Consider the following 20,884-nt stretch of genomic DNA (forward strand, 5'->3'; position numbering starts at 1 on the left):
CTAGGTATACGTTGCTATATTGTTTTCTAGTTTGTCCACCACTTCCTTGAACTCTGGTGGCCAGAAATTATTGATGTGTGCACAGTATGATAGTAAAGACAGCATTCTCCAGCTGCTATATATTATAGAACTGTTTCCTGGCTGCATTTTTAAAAGCCCTTGGGGTGAGGATAATGTCGGCAGTATGGAGCAAAATAAAGACACTAACATGACAGTAAAACTTTTTTTCCAATTGAAATTGGTCTATGCCTTACTTTGGACAACTGTTCCATATCACACGTTGCTTCAAGAAGACTGTTTGGTTTTTATGTTTTATATGGAGGAAATTTTGGCTCTCAAAATGTTTGGCTCTAGCTACTGGTTTTTGGAGGAGGGGTGTAGATAGTAGCATATATCTCTTCTAAACTCCTTCCTTCCATTGTCTTCAATCCTCTAATTTCACTCATGACTTCATTATTTTTAACAGCTTTTTAGAAACTGCTTTCAGAATGTGCATTGCCTTGCTACTGCTTTGCAGGTGTCCCACTGTGCAAAATTAGTACTTCCAGAGTCAGCTATAGGAAGTATCTATTCAGACTTTAAAGTAGAAACTGTGTGTTGCAGAAGATATTAGTTAAAACATCTGGAAGACAACATGTACTGATGGAAGAGGAGAACGTCTGTTGTGACTTAGGACTTCAGTTACTGGGTGCTAAATTCTATTTAAATCTGTTGGACTTTCTTCAAAGTGTCTAGGATGTGAGGCACAGCAAAGCATCATTTTACCGGATTATTTGGAAATATATGGGCATTTATCTAGTTCCTATTAGAAAAATCTATTTGAAAAAAGTGGTTCCTATTAGGAAAATCTCGAGGATGGCAGTGATATATTGCATCAAAACAAAAAACTCACCCATTTGTTTATTTAAATATCTCGGATCACACTGACCCAGCACAGGATCAGAAACCCAAGAAGTGGTATTATGTCAAATTGATTGCGCTGTTGACTGAATATGATTTTTAGGATTTTGCTTTGTTGATTAATACATATGAAGTTCATTAACTGATACTGGACCTAGGTGGGGAGGTAACCGACAAGTGGGAAGATTTTTGGTGAAGCATCAAGCACAGTGCAAGTGAATAAAACATTGTTTTTTGGGTGTAAAGTCCTAATTTGCCTAAATTCATTAGCTGCTAGGTAGATTGCATTTTCATTTGTGAGCCTGATTGCAGTGGCTCGCTGCCACTGCAGTTGACTAAGTTCCTCTCTCTTTGATCGCCATGTAATATACTTCATTCTTTCTTTCTTTCCCTCCTCATCTGCACAGATCATTCTGTGTTTCTCTCCTGTCGGTTCCACACTGAGAGTTAGAGCTCGGAAGTTCCCAGCCATAGTTAACTGCACAGCTATTGACTGGTTTCATGAGTGGCCGCAGGAGGCCCTGCAGTCCGTCAGCAGGAGGTTCATTGAGGAGGCGCCTGGGATTAAGGTACAGAGTTTCAAACTTGCCAGTCATATGCAAAAGCAGCAGCACAGCTCTCTGGAAGATCAATCATGGACAAGCTGGGGGGGGGGGGGTCGAATCCTTTTTGTTTCTTCACATACTTGTCTTCATTTAAGGTTGCAGAGTTCATGGCGGTTACCTAATACTGTGCAGCCAATATCTTCAGTGCAATTTTGACAGTTTGAAATAGGAAGAATTTTTTTTTTTTAAGGCAAAATGTACAATGATCCCAACATCTGTACATGAACTATTAGAGATCTCCCTGAAATGGAACTCTACCAATTCAGGGGCTTTGCTTAAGGTTTTTTTTTGGGGGGGGTTGTTTGGGTTTTTTTTGGGTTTTTTGGTGCAATTAAACAAATGCACTTGAATACCTGAAAATAGAAGGAATTGAACATTGCAACCCTGCAGTGATTTAATTCTGACCTTTTTTTTCACTTTCTAAGGCTCTCCAAAGGTAGAAAGCTGTGCATAAAAATATGAGAACTCAGGTCTCTCTTTAAAAGGGCATCTAAGTTGACAACATTTTGTCTGCTCTTTTCTTGCAGATTTTTGCAAGATGTAAGTACGGAATAAATAACACCGGGGTTATTCTTAAATAACTACAATCTAAAAAAAAAATCAAAGTCAGAACTGAATACTGTATGTTATAATGAAAGCTTATCAATTATTCAGCTTCATTTTCCTCTTTAGTTCCCCCCCACACACACCAGCTTTCTCTTGAGGGTGATAAAGAGCCAGGTGGAGAAATGCTCATAAAACATTGTCCTCCAGCTCTACAAGGTGTTTTGTTATGTTCATCGTTTGACTTCCCCCTGGATCAACTTTGACCAGGAATGGAAAGTTCAGGAAAGGTTAAGATTTGCATCAAGGTGATTAACCATTGAAGAAAGCCAAATATTAATGACCTGACATCAATACTAGTGCTGATGACAGAGATGGATGTAAAAGAAGCTTCGGTTCCTGCTATAGAAGGCATTTCTACTGTATAGTTCAAAAACTTGAAAAAGCAGCACTCTAGAAATGAATCAGAATTTTCTTCCATAAACATTTTTAAGGAAGGAGAGCAAAAGAAAACTAGACCTTTGTTTTGGCTGCTATTCCACTGTTTTAGTTTGCTATAGCAGTGAGTATTCAGTAGCATTGGTATCTGTTTGCTGTGATGCTATCAAGTTAGGTAAGGAATTTGTAACGATGGGAAGTATAGAATTTCAAGAGGGCTGCATGCATCAGTTCTCAGTAGTGCATTGCTTTCCTGTCCTGGAAAAGAGAATTTTGTGGCACTGTTGCAATGTTACAAAGGCAGCCATTAAGGGTCTGGGCTTAACAGCAATTATAAATCCATGCTATGCTTCTGGAAATGCGTAAACTGACCGGTGCTCGGTAAATGTATTTACTTAACATCAGCAAGAAACCCATTTCAGTGGTCAGGGTAAGGCCCCTTCTTGTGAGAAATGATACTTTAAAAAAACAAACAAACCAACAACTTCCATTTCATCTAAATGCAATAATACCAAATGATTGGAAAACAGTCAAAAAGAGGGCTGGGGTATGGAATTTAGTTTTAATTCCTTTACCTCTTCTGCTGCCAGTATTGAGCTGTGAAACAGCTTTTCTGGTATTACGAAGAGTGACCAATGACATCTACTGGCCATGGAGAGACTTGTCTTGATTTTCTGTTCAGGGCAGTGTAGAGTTTTAGTGCAGTTTTTCAGAAATGTAGCGCTGTCATTTCTTGTGATGCATTCAGTTTCTGAGTACATTTAGTTTCTGGGCTTCCCAAAGCTTTACTTTTATTCTATGTGGGGTTTTCCCCCCCAGAATGTGAAACTCTGGATACTTCTCAACATATATATGCTTACATATTCCTTTAAAAAAGAAAATATGCCAGACTTACCTCTCCCTCTTAGCAAAGCTTCAAAATAAAATGAATTTTAGGAAATAAACTGAATATGTTAAGAGCTACCTACAATGAATACTGGTCAATGTCGTCGCTGAAGATTGCCTTGATAAACCTAGCAGAAGTTAGTTACTGCAATTATTAATGCTAGAAATCAAAGGTAAATACTGTACATAGTAAGCCCTGCACATGTAATGGTGTACACTAGCAAACTTATAATATTGGATGAGGGCTAGTGCAGCCGTAGCAGTTAAGAGGAAAGTCATGACACTTCCTACAGATGTTACTCTGCACATGCCATTTTACATCCACTGAAGTTAATGATCCAGCGACATACTTACTGGTGGTGCAGCCTAGTGGGTTCCTAACTCAAGAGAGATGTTCAGGTACCCTTACTGAACAAAACACTATTGCGTCGATGTATTGGATTAATTTGTTGCTATTGCCTTTCTGAGTGTAAGAATGAGAATAAAATTATGACCCACTCCTCATTGATTAAAGGGGGAAATACATACTTAAAAAACAGTGGATATTATACCAATACTTTAGCCAACGTGGAGTGTCCCTGCAGTTTAGATTTAAATTAGGAATTGCTCTTAAATTATTAAGCTTTATGATACAATTGGCTATGGACATCTAGATGGAAATTAAAATTAATCTATGTTCCATCATTTTTATTAACCTTCCCATCAGAGTTTAAATCCCTCACCAAGCCTCCCCCCCAAATCACACTCTTCATTTATTTTGCAGACCCATCTCCATACCTTATGGCAAATCCTGCCCCCTCCGCAAGCATCGTTTATATATCTTATTGTCACTACATAATTCTATTTGTTTCAGTGCTTGTGCTGACAGAACAAATTACCTGTTTTGTGGTTCAGGGCAAGGGATGTGCTAGTGGCTTGAGTAGCTAGGTGGAACCAGACTGATGTTTCAAGTACAATCACTTTTGTGAGAAACTGCTTGCATGGCATGAACTGAATGAGAGAGGTCCTGGAAGAATATGGCAGCAGCAACAACAAAAATGTTAATTGGGGCCTACAAAGATAATTCCTCTACAAGGAATTGAGATGTACAGCAAAACCCCAAGATACGGTTTTGCTGAAGGGAAGCCACGTTTTTCCAATTCTTAAATTGTTCTTGTCTTAAGTATTTTAGGGTAGACAGAGAGAGAGAGGCTGTCTCCTCAGAGCTTGCACAAAACTGATTTTGCAGTTCTAGGGGTTTTGTGAAATGTAGCAGCTCTTCAGTTAACCTGCAGGCAGTGTTGCATCCTATTTTAATAATGTACCTGTTATATATATTAAGTATAGTAAATAAAATAATAATAATGAGGCACACTTCTTTGGGCATCTCACAAATAAAATGGTAACATACAACTTAAAATTTAGTAGCATAAAATACAGCAAAGAGAAGAATAAAAGCAGGCAACTAGAAATATATGGCACATAAACAGTGGTTCAGAACACTAAAAACACAGATTTTTAAAAGGCCTGGAAGAAGAAGAAAAGTCTTCACCTGCTTCCGAAAATATAATAAAGAAGGTGCCTTTGGGAAGGGGGTATTCCACAGCTGAGGGGAGAAGAGTAAGCAATGGATTCATGCTTGGCTCAGCACAGCACCACTAACCCAAGTGCACATGGAGTCTGGATTTTGCCCATTTGTTTTTAGCCTCCAATCAACAACAGCGTTCAAAGGCTAAAAGAAGGAACAGGAGCATTATGCTCAACGTAGTGAGAGGCGTAACAGGTAGTGGGAGAAATAATGGGGAGGTGTAAATCTGTACTCAGTGCCTTGATTTGAGGAAGTAAATTTCCTTTAAAAAGAGGGATGAGATGAAAGGGTGGTATAATCGAAATCAAAAGATACTATGCATGAGGGTTATTAGATAGCACCTTTAAAAAATGGTACGTAAACTCGTTGGGGAAAAAATAAAATTCCTGCTCCCTTTCTCTAGTGTATTCAGTCAGCTGAAGATTGATGGATGTAGAGTGGCTTTCTCTCTTATTTTACAATTTACTCCACACTGATTTTAGATATCTAGGGGAAACCTTTTATTTCCATTTGTTTAAAGGACAGTTGACCACATATAATGGTCATTAGTGTGCATGAGCTGCATTATCCAGTAAACTTGTGACAACAAATTCAAGATCTATAATTAAATTCATTAGTAGAACCTAGAGTCAACTTCTAATTGACCCAACCCCATGATTTACAAAGCTATAGTAATTGCATTGAATGAGACACTGTTAAGAAAAAATAAAAAATCAAGGCAGGCTGGAAGTTTGGGAGGATGAAATAATCAATCAAAATGAGACGTCACAGCCAAGTTTGCATTTCGAATGGAATTCTTGGACAGTGTTGCTGCCTACATGAAAAATGTACACATAGAGCTCCCATGTGAGTCGGCATGCAAATTTACATCAGAACTGGGAGGAACTCCACATGTAGATTGGTGATGCCTGCCTGCGTGGAACTCCTCCCTGTGATAAAAGTCCAAAGGAAAACCATTTGGCCTCAGTTCATAACAATGAGCTGCATTCATACTACTACTGCCTCTGGTGATCTTCTCTGCCGGTGATTGCTGCTGTTTTTGACAACGTATTTTCTATTTCAAACACAATTCAACATATAATATCTCACAAAGTATAATTCCATAGACCAACACATCATGCAAAGAGAGCATATCAAGAGAAATTAAAGTCCCATGGATGGACAGGAGATAAAGTCGATTCGGTTCCTAAATTGGCATATTGGCAATAACCACAATATGGTATGCTTATGATGTTCCACGTATCACTGCTTTGAGGATTCTAACGTTCCTTGTATGTAGATATCAGATTAGATGGAAAAATTGAAGATATGGCACATGTAGATATTGGATCAGATTGGATACTTGAAGGTATGGCATGACAAGGATTTCAGGATAATACCTTGTTTCGCCCAACCGGGCTTCATCAGCTGTGCATACTCTAAATTAAACAAACATGATGTAACATAATCCATATACAAACTAAGTAACATACAAATTAAACAACAAGTTTACATACCGTATTCTTGTATGACGGAAACATGGAACAAAATAAATTCAGTTAATCCAATCACTGGCCAGGGAAGAAGAAGGGCACCTGGAATCAGTACCTCAAAACTAACCTAAGCAGCTAATTATCAGACGGCAGCAACCACCTGTGTAGCAATGCATCCTGGTTCTAATGCATACTGCAGACATGGCAACAGGTGCTGGCTACAGGGCTTTCCTGCTCCATACTTCATCCTTTTATGTGTATGGTAAAATATTTTAAAGGGATATCAATGCATGGAAATTTATTTCTAATTGCTTGCTAGATCAGGGCTTGTCTGTGTGTATGTGAGCATGTACATGTGTATATGTTTGAAAAACAGACCTTAAAGGATTTCCTAGTTGTCCCTGGGAACATTTTAAAACATTTTATTTAGAGGAAATTTGTGTTGGTTATTGGTTTACTGCTGTTTAATCCTTCAGAGTTAAATAAAAAGGGGCAATTTGCATAATTCTTTTTTTTTAAAGGGTCAAATTAGCATTAATCATATTGTTTGCCTTGCTGCCTGATGGAGCTGATACAGCGGGGGGGGGGGGGGAGGCAGGAATAAGGTGTAGTATTGAACAAAACACCACCAAAACCTTGGAGATAAATGAACGGCAGAATAAATAATTTATGCTAATGAAATTACTGCAATTAGTAGTTCCACAATGACCCTTTTAGAAGCCACAGCTGTTAATGTCAGGAAGTGCTGTCACTGCTGACCTTATCATAAGAGAAAGTGACAAATTGAAAATGCAGGGAAGACCAATCATCAAAGAGGTCTGCTCAGAACGATTAGGGTTTTCTGAAAAACAGTGTGAATTACAACCAGCTGCTCTCTGGCCCAGCATGCCTCCCATGCTGTGCCATTTTGTTAAGCTTGACAACAATAGTTATTTTGCCCCACTGGGACAAGTTGTCTCAAGCCACTTCCAGCTCTACCGGAACCACCAGCTACTACCCAGGCTGGTTTTAAAATGAAACTGTTGTTACCAAAGGCTTTTCAGAACTGCTGCCTAAAGGTCTCTCATAAGGATCATGGCTGGGAAGTAGCCAGTCGTTCTGTAAGAAAGTCCCTGTGGCAGAGAGAGAGTGAGAGGGCGCTTGCAGAAGGGCGAAAATGATGGGCTGAGTAATTTAGCATCTTAAGCTCTGAGGCGGATTCTGGTCTCATCAAAAAATTATTTGAACATAGACAAAACATTTCTTTGGGGAAATGGGAGTTTGGTCACTTTGCACCCAACTTGTATACTGATTCTGTGTATTTAAATTGCACTCTCATTACTGTAGTTTAAAAGCAGCTCTTTTTAAACGAAGCTGCGTTTAAAAATAAGTTTTGTTTCGGAGATAAATTACAAGTTGTCTAAATGAACCTGTTTGTAATATTAATTATGCTGGCTCGAAACGTTTAGCTGTATCAACAACCGCTCATGAGTAATTTTCCTAAAGCTCTCCTAAGTATTATTGACAATTCTTTGGTAAATTATGTGTGACTTTTCTAAGAGTTGCAGTAGCTCATTTAATTCATATTAATTGATTTTTAAGTTTCCCCTGATTAATTGAACTGGGTACATCTTGTATTGAATGCAATAAATAATCATTAAAATGAGGGAGATGTGATTCCACAAATTAGAAAGTTAAGTATGGTAGAAGTCACTGAGGACGAAATGGAAATGGCTTACATTGATAGTGCAGCATTTTAAGTGGTGTGTATCTCACATGTCGGGACATACTGTACAGAAATACACAATATACATATAATGAAAAATAATGTTTTAAAAATGTCAAGGTTATTTTAAATGTTAAAATTAATATGTTTGTGCATACTTGTCTTAGAATCAGTAGTTTCTGCTACAGTTGGCTATATATTTCGTTAGCTGAATTTTTAACACTTGAAATTTAAATGCCCTTTCATGCCCTTTTATGTTTTCAGTCACAGTTTCATGACTCTATTTGCCGTTTCATGGCCTATGCCCACACCAGTGTAAATGAGATGAGTGCAAAGTTTCGGCTGAATGAGAGGAGATACAACTATACAACTCCCAAAAGCTTCCTGGAACAAATCATGCTTTATAAGAACCTCCTGGAGAAGAAAATCCAGAAAATGTCCCAGCACAAGGAACACCTTGTGAATGGCATTCAGAAGCTGAAAACAACAGCTTCTCAGGTAGTAATAGTAGTAGTAATAAACAGTAGCAGTAATTAATCACAATTCATAGCAGCTGCTAGCTTATATAATTGCAAATTGCTTTATATAGTAAATTGCTCCAGGGTGCCTCATGGACAGTAAATGAAATTAAGAGGAACAACAACAATATTATGTAAGTCCAAGAGCCTGGTGTAGATCTATATAATTATTCATATACAGTGGTGCCCTGGTTCTCAAACTTGATCCGTTCCAGAAGTCCGTTCGACTCCTGAAACCGTTAGAAAACCAAGGCGCAGCTTCGATTGGCTGCAGGAGCTTTCTGCACTCAATCACAAGCCGCAGAAGCCGTGTCAGACATTTGGCTTCCAAAAAACGTTTGCAAACTGGAACACTTACTTTGGTTTGTGGCGTTCAGGAGCCAATTTATTCGGGAGCCAAGTTGTTTGAGTACCAAAGTACCACTGTACAGCTAAAGTAGCCCCAGGCAGCATGACTGACCACCCTTCACTTCAGAGATCCAGGTTTGTCCCAGAGGCAGCTAATACATCCATGGTTTATCATGAAAGTAGGTCTCATTCCAAGTATCACTCCAGTTGGATATCTGAGCAAGGGCCCATTTAATATTCTACTCCATCATCTTCTCCGCATCCTGAAGAGGCCAGGCTGATGCTTCTGGGAAACCCATAAACCAGGTCTTGAGAGCAAGAGCTTTCTCCTATAGTTTGTTCCCTAAGAAACTGATATCCAGTGATACATCGCCTCTGAACATGGGGTTTTTATTTAGTTATCATAACTCATGTTCTTTATTAGACCTGTTCTCCATGGAAAATGGTAAATTACTCAGCTTTGTACAGGTAACTTTCCCTTTTTATTAGAGTGTAATACTAGCAATCAATACTTCAATTAATACACAGTCTCAGTCGGGTGATTATGAGTGTATGAAACATACCAATAATATAATAGTAAACCTGGTTTAGATGTTCATTCTGTCTTTTAAAACTGGGAGCTCTGTGTGCTTTCTTTTAACTGCTTGAAGATAGGCAAGTATGCATTTCTTTAACGGATAAAGGGAAGGGAAGAAAAAAGTGTGCCCCACAGTGTTCACTTATTAAGCAATTAAGGCAGATCAAATCATTACTTGGGGTCTTGTTGCAGTTAATAGTCACAAAAATGCTCTCATTGATATCCAGCTGTTGAGAACCCACCTTTTCAGAAAGCTGTCTCTACTAAACAGTTTCCAGAAACACCTGTTCCAAACTAATACCTTTGCTGTTCCTTAGGTGGAGGACTTAAAACACAGACTTGCCTCTCAAGAGGCAGAGCTGCAACTGAGAAATCAAGATGCTGAAGCTTTGATTACCAAGATAGGGCTTCAGACTGAGAAAGTGAGCAAGGAAAAGGCCATCGCTGATGCAGAGGAGCAAAAGGTCAGTGCAATTCCACAATTTAGTGTTGTTGAGCTATATTTAGTACATAATAAACCTTTGTAGGTGAACAATTTTGAACACCTACCTCTCCAGGGAGCATAAAATCTAAAGAATTATTATACTTACACATGTTTCAACATTTCACACCATGATTACCACTTGACCTTTCTTTACATTATGCATTTTTCCAACCTTTTAGCTCTTTTAATGATATGAAAGAACAATAAGCACTGAACTCATTCAAGCATATAATGGATGGGGATCTTGGGAATCAGGCCTGTATGTAATACAGTAAAGGTCAGAGAGTCATCTCTGAGCACTTCAGGTTTTTAAAGGCTTTTTTTTTTAGTTCAATTGAACAGCTCAATTGTTCTTGAAGTCCATTTCACTGACCTGCAGTTTCACTTCCAAATTTTGCATTTTGTGATGTACTTTCTAGGGTTCAGCATTAGCTGTCCAGATTCCGTGTCCTTCTGCATACTGAACTCATGTTTCACATTAATGTTACTTATATTTGGCTTCATTGACCAATATACTTTTTTAGTTCTGTTACATAAGACTAGATACATACAGAAAGTATGATTAAAAAAAGAAAGTGTCACATCTTGCTATTTCCCAACCTAATGACTTGTAAACCAGAACAACTTAGGAAATATGAGCCAAAAGGCATTGCCACTCATTCCCCGTATTTGCTTTGAACTCTCCTGCTACAGGCCCTGTACCACATCCCACACCCTGCTGATGTATCCCCCAGCCATCAGGAATAGCTTGGCATCGGCTGGGAGCTGCTGTGAAGCCTTACTGCATGAGTAGGATCTCATGATACTAGCACATGGGGTCATCCAATGAAGCTGAGTGTTGAAAGATTCAAGTTAGAGTCTAACCCAGTGGTGGCCAAACTTGGCCCTCCAGCTGTTTTGGGACTACAATTCCCATCATCCCTGACTGCTGGTCCTGTTCGCTAGGGATGATGGGAGTTGTAGTCCCCAAGCAGCTGGAGGGCCAAGTTTGGCCATCACTGGGTTTAGACTAAAGGAAATGCTTCTTCACATGGTACATAGTTAAATTCCCACAAGATGTAGAGATGAACACCATCAGTGACCACAGTATGCCTCTGAACACCATTTTAGGTCTTTGGACTGACCCTGTTCTTATGATGTTCAGAGCCCCACCCATACATACTCTCCCAAGCACACCTGCAGCTCCTGCGCCCACAAATCCAGCATTTAAAGCCCTCCACACCCCACCTCTATCAACTGCAAAATGTAAAAGGCAGAGTTTCCACCTATTCCAGGGATGAGGTGTGGGGAAAATGCTGCCTCTTCCTCTCAAAAGAGCAGGCAGGGGGCTTTATCTTTTATCACAGTGCTGTGGAATTTAGCACTAAGATCAAATATCCCCTCTGGCTACTCTTTAGAGAGCATATCTGCTATCTAGGGATCACTGTACAGACCAAGCAGGTGGTCCACAATTTGTGACTTGGCAGGTCAGATTTGACCCACCAGTTGTAGATTAGCTACTCCTGCTTTAAAGGTCAACAGCCTTGAATTGACCTCGGAATACAAACTTGCAGTCGGTTCAGGTTGTGTAAAACTGACAGGATAGAACCAAAGTGCCTGGAACTCACCAACAACCTGAGCGCAGCTTTTTGTACTAGGGTTCCCTCCCTTGCTGAGCCTCTGATTGCTGTTATTCAGTATTGTTCTGATGGTGTTAGGATTGGGGGGGTGCTGTTGACGTGTTTCAAAACACACTTTTTGAAGCAATAAGCTTCAGCACATAGTGTGATTATCAGGAGATAACTTCCTGTCAACACTTTAAAGAATAAGACTTACTTTTTGTGACCCTCAAAATAATCTCATCATATATTTCCTTAACTGCTTGCCAAAAACACTTTCAAAATGCATGATCAACATATCACTGATTATAATAAATTTAAAACCTTGTCGGTAGTGGCACCCACCCTGTAGAACACCCTCCCATCAGATGTCAAGGAAATAAACAACTATCTGACTTTTAGAAGACATCTGAAGGCAGTCCTGTTTGGGGCAATTTTTAATGTCTTATGTTTTTACAAATTTTTATATGCTGTAAGCCACCCAGAGTGGCTTGGGAAACCAGCCAGATGGACAGGGTATAAATGATAACAACATCATCATCATCATCATTATTATTATTATTATTATTATTATTATTATTATTATTATATTAATTAAAACTGCCTCAAAAGGCTTAAATTGGTCTACAAAGATTAAACAATGTAATTTATTCAAATTAAGAGGGCATTGGGCAATAGACATATCTTTCAACTACAGAGATCCAGAAACATTTTAATGCTACATATTGCAATAATTAACACTGGTCATCCCTTTTTAAAAAACCTGTTGAAATAATAGTGGTTCATCATGTACAGAACATGATAAATACATAAGTTTTAATAATGGCTTTAGCAATAGTGCAATGTCAGGTACTCACTGCCTTCCCTACATTCTATTCCTAACCGTGTTTGCTCAGAATTAAGTCTCAATTGATTTAATTGAAGCCTACTTTGAAGTAATTAATTCCATGATTGCTGCCTTAATCAAAACTTAAGAGTGTGTGTTCAAATAGGTTGTTGCCATCCAAGCAGAAGTATCTCGGAAACAGAAAGAGTGTGAGGATGACCTGGTGAAAGCAGAACCTGCCCTGGTGGCTGCTACTGCAGCTTTAAATACGCTTAATAAGGTAAATAGAAAACTATGGTATGGTTGTCTGTCATGTGACATGTTGACTGCAAATCCCCCCCCCCCGCCACCCCAAATACACTTTTCCAAGAATGTAGTTGGGGATGATTACTAGCGTAGTTTTCATGCTTTCATGGAGCAGACTTGAGTCTTTTTCTCTTTGTCGGTCTTTCCAGATTATTCCATTTTTCATGTAATGAATGCCAAGCTATATTAAATTATTTCATGGCATCCAAACAGCATTCCTTCAGTTTGGATATGTTGCATTTTACCAGCGCTCCAAGCACATTAATTTGCCCTGGGTAATCTTTTCAACACTTCTGCGTTTTGGAATGTGCCTTTTGGGACAATGACGTGTATCAATTTGATAGTTTTGATGAAAGTTGAAAGACTTCATGAACCCATTCTAGCGATCAGTTTTTGCATCTGATTCCATTTGGAATTGCATCTACTTGCGTGAAACAAACAACCTTCTAGCTCCACTGTGTGATAAAATGTGATACGCTTATCCTAGTTAAACACAGAACAGTATAATTAATAACACAGAAATATCCAAACCAATTAATATTTCCCCCATTAGAACTTAGACAGTATCTCTTATGCAACCATGGAAACAGTGACATCCCAGTTGTGACTATACAGTGGTGCCTCGCAAGACGAAAAGAATCCGTTCTGCGAGTCTCTTTGTCTTGCGGTTTTTTCGTCTTGCGAAGCAAGCCCATTAGCGGATTAGTGCTATTTGCGGCTTAGTGGGTTTAGCGGATCAGCTGATAAGCGGCTTAGCGATCAGCTGTTAAGCGGCTTAGCGGATCAGCTGTTAAGCGGCTTAGTGGATCAGCTGTTAAGCGGCTTAGCGGACCAGCTGTTAAGCGGCTTAGCGGCTTGGGGAAAAGGGGGGGAAGGGAAAAAAACCCGCAGGAACTCGCAAGACATTTTCATCTTGCGAAGCAAGCCCATAGGAAATTCGTTTTGCGAAGCACCTCCAAAACGGAAAACCCTAGCGGGGCACCACTGTATATTGGGTGCAGAGTGTTGTACTGTATCATCTTTTGCTCTGATACAATAACACCTGTTATATTCTTATAGTTTCCATTTGTTCTCTACTTATAGACATCTTCAGCTCTAGTAGAGGAAGGGGATCACAGATAGCCAAGTTACAGAACAATCATAAGTGGGATTGGGACAGGAGTTAACTGGTGGGCAATCTGCCATCTCCAAAACTCTGCCAGCTAGGGTGCAAGATGAAGGTGGAGCTTGTGTCTTTTATCCTCTCTGTAGCTTTCTTCAGTAGTTATGAAGTTTCTGTGTAGTCAGTTTAAAACTGACTCAAAACCCCCCCCCCCCTTTCTTCTTAGCATTTCTAAAATGCATAAACTTGAGCCGTTGAGCAAATGCATAACAAGAACACAGCTCTCTCCTTTATCAGTCATGGCAAGGATGACCTTGGATGTCCCAGTGGAATAGGGATGACACTCTAGGTCTTATCTTACGTCCTGACACACAGACCTAGTCCGGGAACAGCGCCAGAGTGTGTTCTTGGAGTTGGTGACCTCTTGCTCCAAGATAAGAGTAGGAACAGGAATATCCTTTTATGGTCAGAAGTACAGGAAGAAATACCCTTTTATGGTTAAGGATACCGGAGCAGGAACATATGTGATGTCAACCTGCGTGTATAGGCTGACGTGGTTGGATTCCTGGGGAAGGAGGGAGAGGGTGCCTGGAGGATATATATACTGCATGAAATTTCTCATTTATTTGGACTTGCTGCGGACTGACCATGCAAGTGCCTTTCTGCTGTTCCGGAGAGCAGAAATAAAGAACTCTTTCTCTGAACCAACCCTCGGTGTCATTTGACTTCCTTCCTCCTGTCCAGGAGCAACGCAGACCCAATCGGTGAACTCCAATAAGGCTACAGTTACATTGACTGTCAACCGATCCAAGGGCAACCCTGGCTGACCCCTGGAATGCCTCAGGTTGAGCCTTGCCACCCACACACCTACGTCCATGCAGCTTTCCACAATCATACTTAGGCAAAGCAATCCTAACCCTTGCCAATCTCTTCAAGTTGTCACAATGCTTTTTGTTCTCCCAGCACGTGTTTGACTTTCTTTCAACACCATCTTTGTTGCTGTTCTTCAGGTGAACCTTTCTGAACTGAAAGCCTTCCCTAACCCACCAATTGCAGTGACCAACGTTACAGCTGCTGTAATGGTCCTACTGGCGAATAAAGGGAAAGTACCAAAAGACCGAACCTGGAATGCAGCTAGACTCTTCATGGGAAAGGTTCTTGCAACATTATCACCATCTGTAAATTACATTGCAACTTGATGATATGACTCTGAATTTAAATAATAATGTTCATGTATATATTGAGACACAGGAGTAAACGTCCTCAGGGTTGTGGATTTGAGCCCCACGTTGGGCAAAATATTCCTGCGTAATGAGTTCACTAGATGATCCTTGTGTTCCCTTCCAACTACAGTTCTATGCTTCTAGGATTCTACTTATCATTTGCAAGTGCATATGCATAAAATGACTTACTTTTTAGATCAATACTTCTTTGCTATTTTAAAAACTGGGATCACTATGCTTGTTTGGGTTTTAACCTTTTGTATTTTGAAATCAACTTGCAGGCTTGAAGTGTTTTTCAACAATAATAAGTTAAGTGCATTAACTGCCTTCCAGGTTGATGAATTCTTGCAAGCTTTAATTAACTATGACAAGGAGCACATCCCAGGGAATTGCCTAAAAGTGGTCAAAGAACATTACTTGAAAGACACGGAATTCAACCCAAACCTGGTTCGCACTAAGTCATTTGCAGCAGCTGGTCTCTGTGCTTGGGTTATCAACATAGTGAAATTCTATGAGGTACTGAATGTGTTTGTTGCAATTGGAGAAATAAATTGGGAGAATAGCTTAGGTGTCTGGTGGCCGCTCATTGGAGAAGCAATATTTTCAGCAGAGAATAGCAAGATGAAGGTTGCACAGGGTACAAACTTTGTGCAACTTATTTTTATTAGAACATATCAAATGGATGTCCCTCTTAAGTTATGATCTAGCTGCTAAGATATGTGAGCAAGTTCAGTTCAAGCTTTCTCTTCACCATGAACTTACCAGGCGGTCTTACGCAAGTCCCCATCTCTCAGCCTCAAAAGCACTGGAAAATGCCTTATCGGGGTGTTACCATCATTAGTGAAATAATGTATGTGAAACACTTTGAACACTCTAAATGCACAATGGAAATGCTGAATAGTATTTTGCACTCTATTAGAATGTTAAGAACAGCATGGCAAAGCCAAGTTTTCAGACTATGGCACAACATAGAGAATCAAACCTTGTGATATGTGTGTGGGTACAGTGAAAGCAATGGGACTTAAATCAGGCATGATTAGCATGTCCTTAACTTGGTTTTAGTGAGGCTAAAGAATGGCTGATACAGTCTGGATACAACCCAGTATTTAAAAAAAACAACAACATCATGCCACCATCCTTTCACGTACACCATCAAGTACTGCTTTTTAAACCTCACAAGGATAGGGTGTTGGGTTCATAAAGCACCTTGCAATGTAACGAGAGAAAACCAATGGTGAGTGGATGGGATGAGTAGGGTAGAAGGAGATCAACAGTAGGTGGAGCTAGAGCTAATGATGTGAAGAATTGCAGCCAATGACAGGCAAAACCAACTCATTCTGCCCCCTCCTCCCTGATTAGTTTTACAAGGGCAAAACAGAGATTGAGGAGGAGGAAATGAACAGGCAGTGCCATTCTCCTGGGCAGGGTGTAAATAAGAAGTCAGGCAAGTGGGGGGGGGCAGGTTGAAGTTGGTGGGCCAATGCTCTGTTTGTCCTAATAAACCAGCCTCCCCTGGAGACATCAGACTTTTCAGCAAAGGAAGGAAAAGACTTCCATTCATATTGGAAGCTAAGATTGTGATGCACCAAATAACAAATGCAGAGCAATCTGATAGCAAATGGTTACTGAAATACAAGTGTTAGATTATCTATCATATTCCAGGACGTTACTTTTAATTAAATGTATATCTAATGCATCCAATTTATCTATTGTGTGATGTTTCTTCCTATGACTTGCAAGTACGTCTTGAAAACTTGAAAAGAAGGGAGGGTGCGATCAATTCCGGCTGAAATATTGCCTAATAAACTGTGGAAACAACTGAAGGTGGATCACCTTGCGATAAAAACATGACTATTTCATCACTTCTTGTTAAAACTTTTTTGTGTTATCATAGTTTTAAGAATTTCTAATATTGGAATTCCCAGGTATACTGTGATGTGGAGCCAAAACGTCAAGCATTGGCCCAAGCAAATGCTGAACTTGCAGCAGCTACTGAAAAGCTGGAAGCCATCAGGAAAAAACTTGGGGTAGGCCTTAATCTTGCACTACTTCGTAGCAAATCTAACAAGCTTGCATTCTTTGTGGCAATGCACAGAGGCTGTCTGTAAAGATAAGGTGTTTTATTGCTTTCTAGCCCTGCCAGGTTATGAAGCTATTGTTTTGGTGTCTAATATATGATTTAGTTATATTGGGCGTTATTGCATTTCCCCCCATAAACCAATTGAATATATCTTCTTTTTTTGTTTGGGGTGGGCACTAAATCTTTTAACATGAAATTAGAGAATTTCCCCCAAACCCATTCAGCCACATTATTAACATAATATACATTTATTTAAATAAATATAATTGTTAGTGATCACTTTTTGCAAATGTGCAAGATACAAAACTAGTCTTCTACTAGATTAATTCAAAGCAAATTCTAGCCATGGGGGATATGACCTCCTATTACTTGCAAGATAAATTGTGTGCTATTTTGATTACCCACCCTTTCAAAATATAATTAAAGATCTCAGCTACTTTCAAATTCAACTATGTAGCCTATTCCTCACTCCTTAATTTGAGTTCTCTGCCAGTGCTTATAATGAGATTAGATGCTCTGCCTTGTACATTTGTATGGTGGTAACTTTTCTATCAAGTAGCATCCTTTATCAATACTTGATCCATTTGCTCATTGGCCTTCAGTTCTCAATGCATCCCTCAGCATTATGTCTGTTTGCCATTTATTGGCCTACTATTCTTTCTATCGTTCAGCAAACCTAACACCTTTGAAAAATAGAGTCACAGGTAGTCGTCCCCATCTTATGGATTTCCAATGGAATCCTGTCCCATAAACCAGTGCTTTTCTATTGAGAAAGCATGGTTCTAATTTTTCATACAGAAGTATTCTTTTTACCTAGTAATTTTCTGTAATGATTAATAAATGTTGCAGCTATTACTTGGTAATCAATAACACATCATCAATTTGGATGGCACTGTGCTAACAACCCTTCATTTTTAATGCCTGCTAAAATATATTTCAAAATGACAAATTAAATCCTTGTCAGCTGTATGCAACAGCAAAATTAATGTTGTTGAAACGGATATTATTATTTTTAAATCTTTCCATGAAAATATTTTACATGATTGAAAAGGTTTATTTCAATCTACACAACTCTTTAATATGTAAACTTTGCTTCTATCTATGTGGTGCAGAAACGTCTAAGCTGTGGCCTGTGTGCCCTTGCAATGACTGAGGAGAGCCCCTGCATTTAGTACCACATTGCACACTGGTATCCAAAGACTGTCTATTCACATTTAGAGGCAATAAATGTTGTTAAAACATATTTTAGAGTGCAATTCACCTATGGATGTAAGAGATCTCTGAGCAGACTGTAGGGTGGGCAACACAACCCCCTCGGAATGCTCTTACATCCACGTTTTATGCAGAAGTAAGCCTCACTGTGTTCATTGGTGCATAATCCCCTTTTAATGGTGTTCAGGATTGCAGCCTCAATTTTCCCAAACATATTTCTCAAACTCAAAAACCAATGAAATGACAGCAAACAAAATTAAGTTGTAACCAAAGCTTTCAGTTGCTTTGAAATTCACTCTTCAATCTGGTCTGTAATAATCTAGAAAGGTTTGTGTGGATTTCCCAAACTGGCTTCATTTTGAAGCTGACTGTAAAACTGCTATATACCAGGCCGCCTTCTCACAAATCTTAAGTTTTGGTTTTTAGTTTTGTTTTACTATATATAACATTAATCACTGGATTAGCAACCAGTGATTCAGAAGTGTGTGCCTAAGTGTGCCAGCATTCTAACCCAGACTCCCATGCTGCAATGCTCCTAAAGAAAAGTCCTCAACAATTTTAGAGCTACTGTGCCTTTAATTAATTTCTTCTGTGTTTAAAATGAAAAGTCCCGCCCCCCTCCAAGGGGGTAAATCTTTTATTAAAGCCTCCCAGGAACAAAAATGACAATTAAATGAGAGTTTTTAAAGGGCAGTTAAGGTGCAATTAATTCCTAATCTCCAGCCATGCTTAGAAGAGAGAATGAAGATTAAATCTGGTAGGAAGGTTTTCATTAACACTGGAAAGTACCTTTTGTTGAATGGTACCTGTAAGTAAATCTTAGAGGACACTTGACTATGGATAACAACACTGCTAGATATTAGTACACTACTATGTGGAACCTTGGTGAACTGATGGGACTTGACCAGTTTTACAGAAAAGTGTTTTCTGATAAATTATGTGAGAATCTTCTTTTTCTTTTTCTTTTTTTTAAATAATTTTTATTAACAGACCAATCAAATCACATTAATTCCAAATTACAAAGCCAAATTTCAATTTTTTGTTGGGGGTACCCATATTTCAAGTTCCGAAAGGGATCCAATCATCTTGTTGCTGCTGCTTTGATGTCCACAAATCTGTCCAAATGATGTTCACAATTCTATCCAATCCTTCCTTGTTGTTTTCCACATCTCTTCTTGTTGTTTTCATATATTTTTCCTTTTTCTTTGTGACCTCTGATAGTCTCCACAAGCGAGTTTAAACCAATTGTAGTCCTGTGTAGTCCATTCATCCAAGGGTCATATTCAGACGGTTGCCGCTTTTCATCACTTCCATAAATAAACACACTCTTGCCGTCTACTCGTTAATCTTCACAGGTCTGTCACTCCCTTTCTCAGTCTTCTGAGGAGGTTCTGCCAGAAATCCCATATAAAAACAGATCCATAGCTTCCTCCTCCTCAGTCATCAGTCTTTCGACAGAACCTGTCAACATGGCGACTCCCTTTTTATTGCTGCGCCATTCCAAAAGCCCTTATTCTTTTCCGGATCTCCATACGCCAAACTTTTGGTTGATAATTCATTTCCACACAGTTTTTAATCATCCCGCTTAGGTCAGTTATGCGATGGTTCTTTTTGGGGAGGGGTTCTTGGGTAATCACATAGAAGAAAAGAAAGAAGTTCTCCCCCCCAATCCAGTCCCGTTCCGACATACCAGCCCTTTGATGTTCTTCTTCATGATGAATTCCTGTTAAATCCAACCCGTCGCTCTTACTTCACAGAGGTCACTTCAGTTAGCAGTCTTAACTCCCGTTCTTCACTTGAAATATGTGCATTTGCTTCTTCTCTAATTGTTTAATTCGAGCTCCTGCAGCCAGTTCACGCGATCAGAGACATTATCTGGGAGAGCCGGCTCCCACGGGGGCTGTGTGCTTAGTGCCTTCACCCCCTTCTTTCGAACTGGGGGGGGGTGATTTATGGCAACCGCAGGCAAGGCAGTGTTTCCCCATTCCCTGGGGTAAACAAGGGAGGCTGCATACTCCCATATCAGCCTCTTAATTACCCCGTGTAAGCTGGAGAGATGGTATTGTCGGCCATCTTCCAATGCGCCCCTGGTGGCCCCCCGAGAATCTTCTTTTTCATGGACACCCCAAACTGATGGAGAATCTCAAGCCCTGCCATATAATATACATTTTTTGTGGTGAAGAATTTTGGACTCAGTTGTGGATTCGGTTTTAATATTGTTGAAGAAAACAATAGGTTCTGGCTCTGCTCCTTCCAGTCCTCCTTTCCTTCTTGGTGGTGTCGGTTCAATTAATACTGAGCAAAATATTTCTCAGGAGATACTTTTCTTCCTATTGGAGCATTCCATCACCTTGCGGAGAACTATTGGTGAAATGGCTCCACCAGTTTCACCTCCCAGGCACATAAAATGTTGGCAGTCCATTTGCACTCAGCCCTTTCCCACTGTCAATTGACTGTAAAAAAGGAAAAGCTCAAACGCGTTAAATAGCCCCAGC

The 20,884-nt window shown here is 39.6% G+C and overlaps 1 protein-coding gene across 5 annotated transcripts in view; it reads left to right on the forward strand.

The window, feature by feature from the left end:
• DNAH11 (dynein axonemal heavy chain 11) overlaps positions 1 to 20,884 on the forward strand; it is a 149,272-nt gene that overhangs the window by 85,817 nt on the left and 42,571 nt on the right. For all 5 annotated transcript variants that reach the window (XM_053409651.1, XM_053409647.1, XM_053409649.1 and 2 more), the window contains 7 exons: positions 1,308 to 1,469; positions 8,380 to 8,613; positions 9,876 to 10,022; positions 12,633 to 12,746; positions 14,885 to 15,028; positions 15,431 to 15,613; positions 17,023 to 17,124. In XM_053409651.1, the coding sequence (XP_053265626.1) occupies positions 1,308 to 1,469; positions 8,380 to 8,613; positions 9,876 to 10,022; positions 12,633 to 12,746; positions 14,885 to 15,028; positions 15,431 to 15,613; positions 17,023 to 17,124 (1,086 nt within the window). The remainder of the gene's footprint in view (positions 1 to 1,307; positions 1,470 to 8,379; positions 8,614 to 9,875; positions 10,023 to 12,632; positions 12,747 to 14,884; positions 15,029 to 15,430; positions 15,614 to 17,022; positions 17,125 to 20,884) is intronic.

Source organism: Podarcis raffonei, chromosome 12 (assembly GCF_027172205.1).
Source record: "Podarcis raffonei isolate rPodRaf1 chromosome 12, rPodRaf1.pri, whole genome shotgun sequence".
NCBI classification, from domain to species: Eukaryota; Metazoa; Chordata; class Lepidosauria; order Squamata; family Lacertidae; genus Podarcis; species Podarcis raffonei.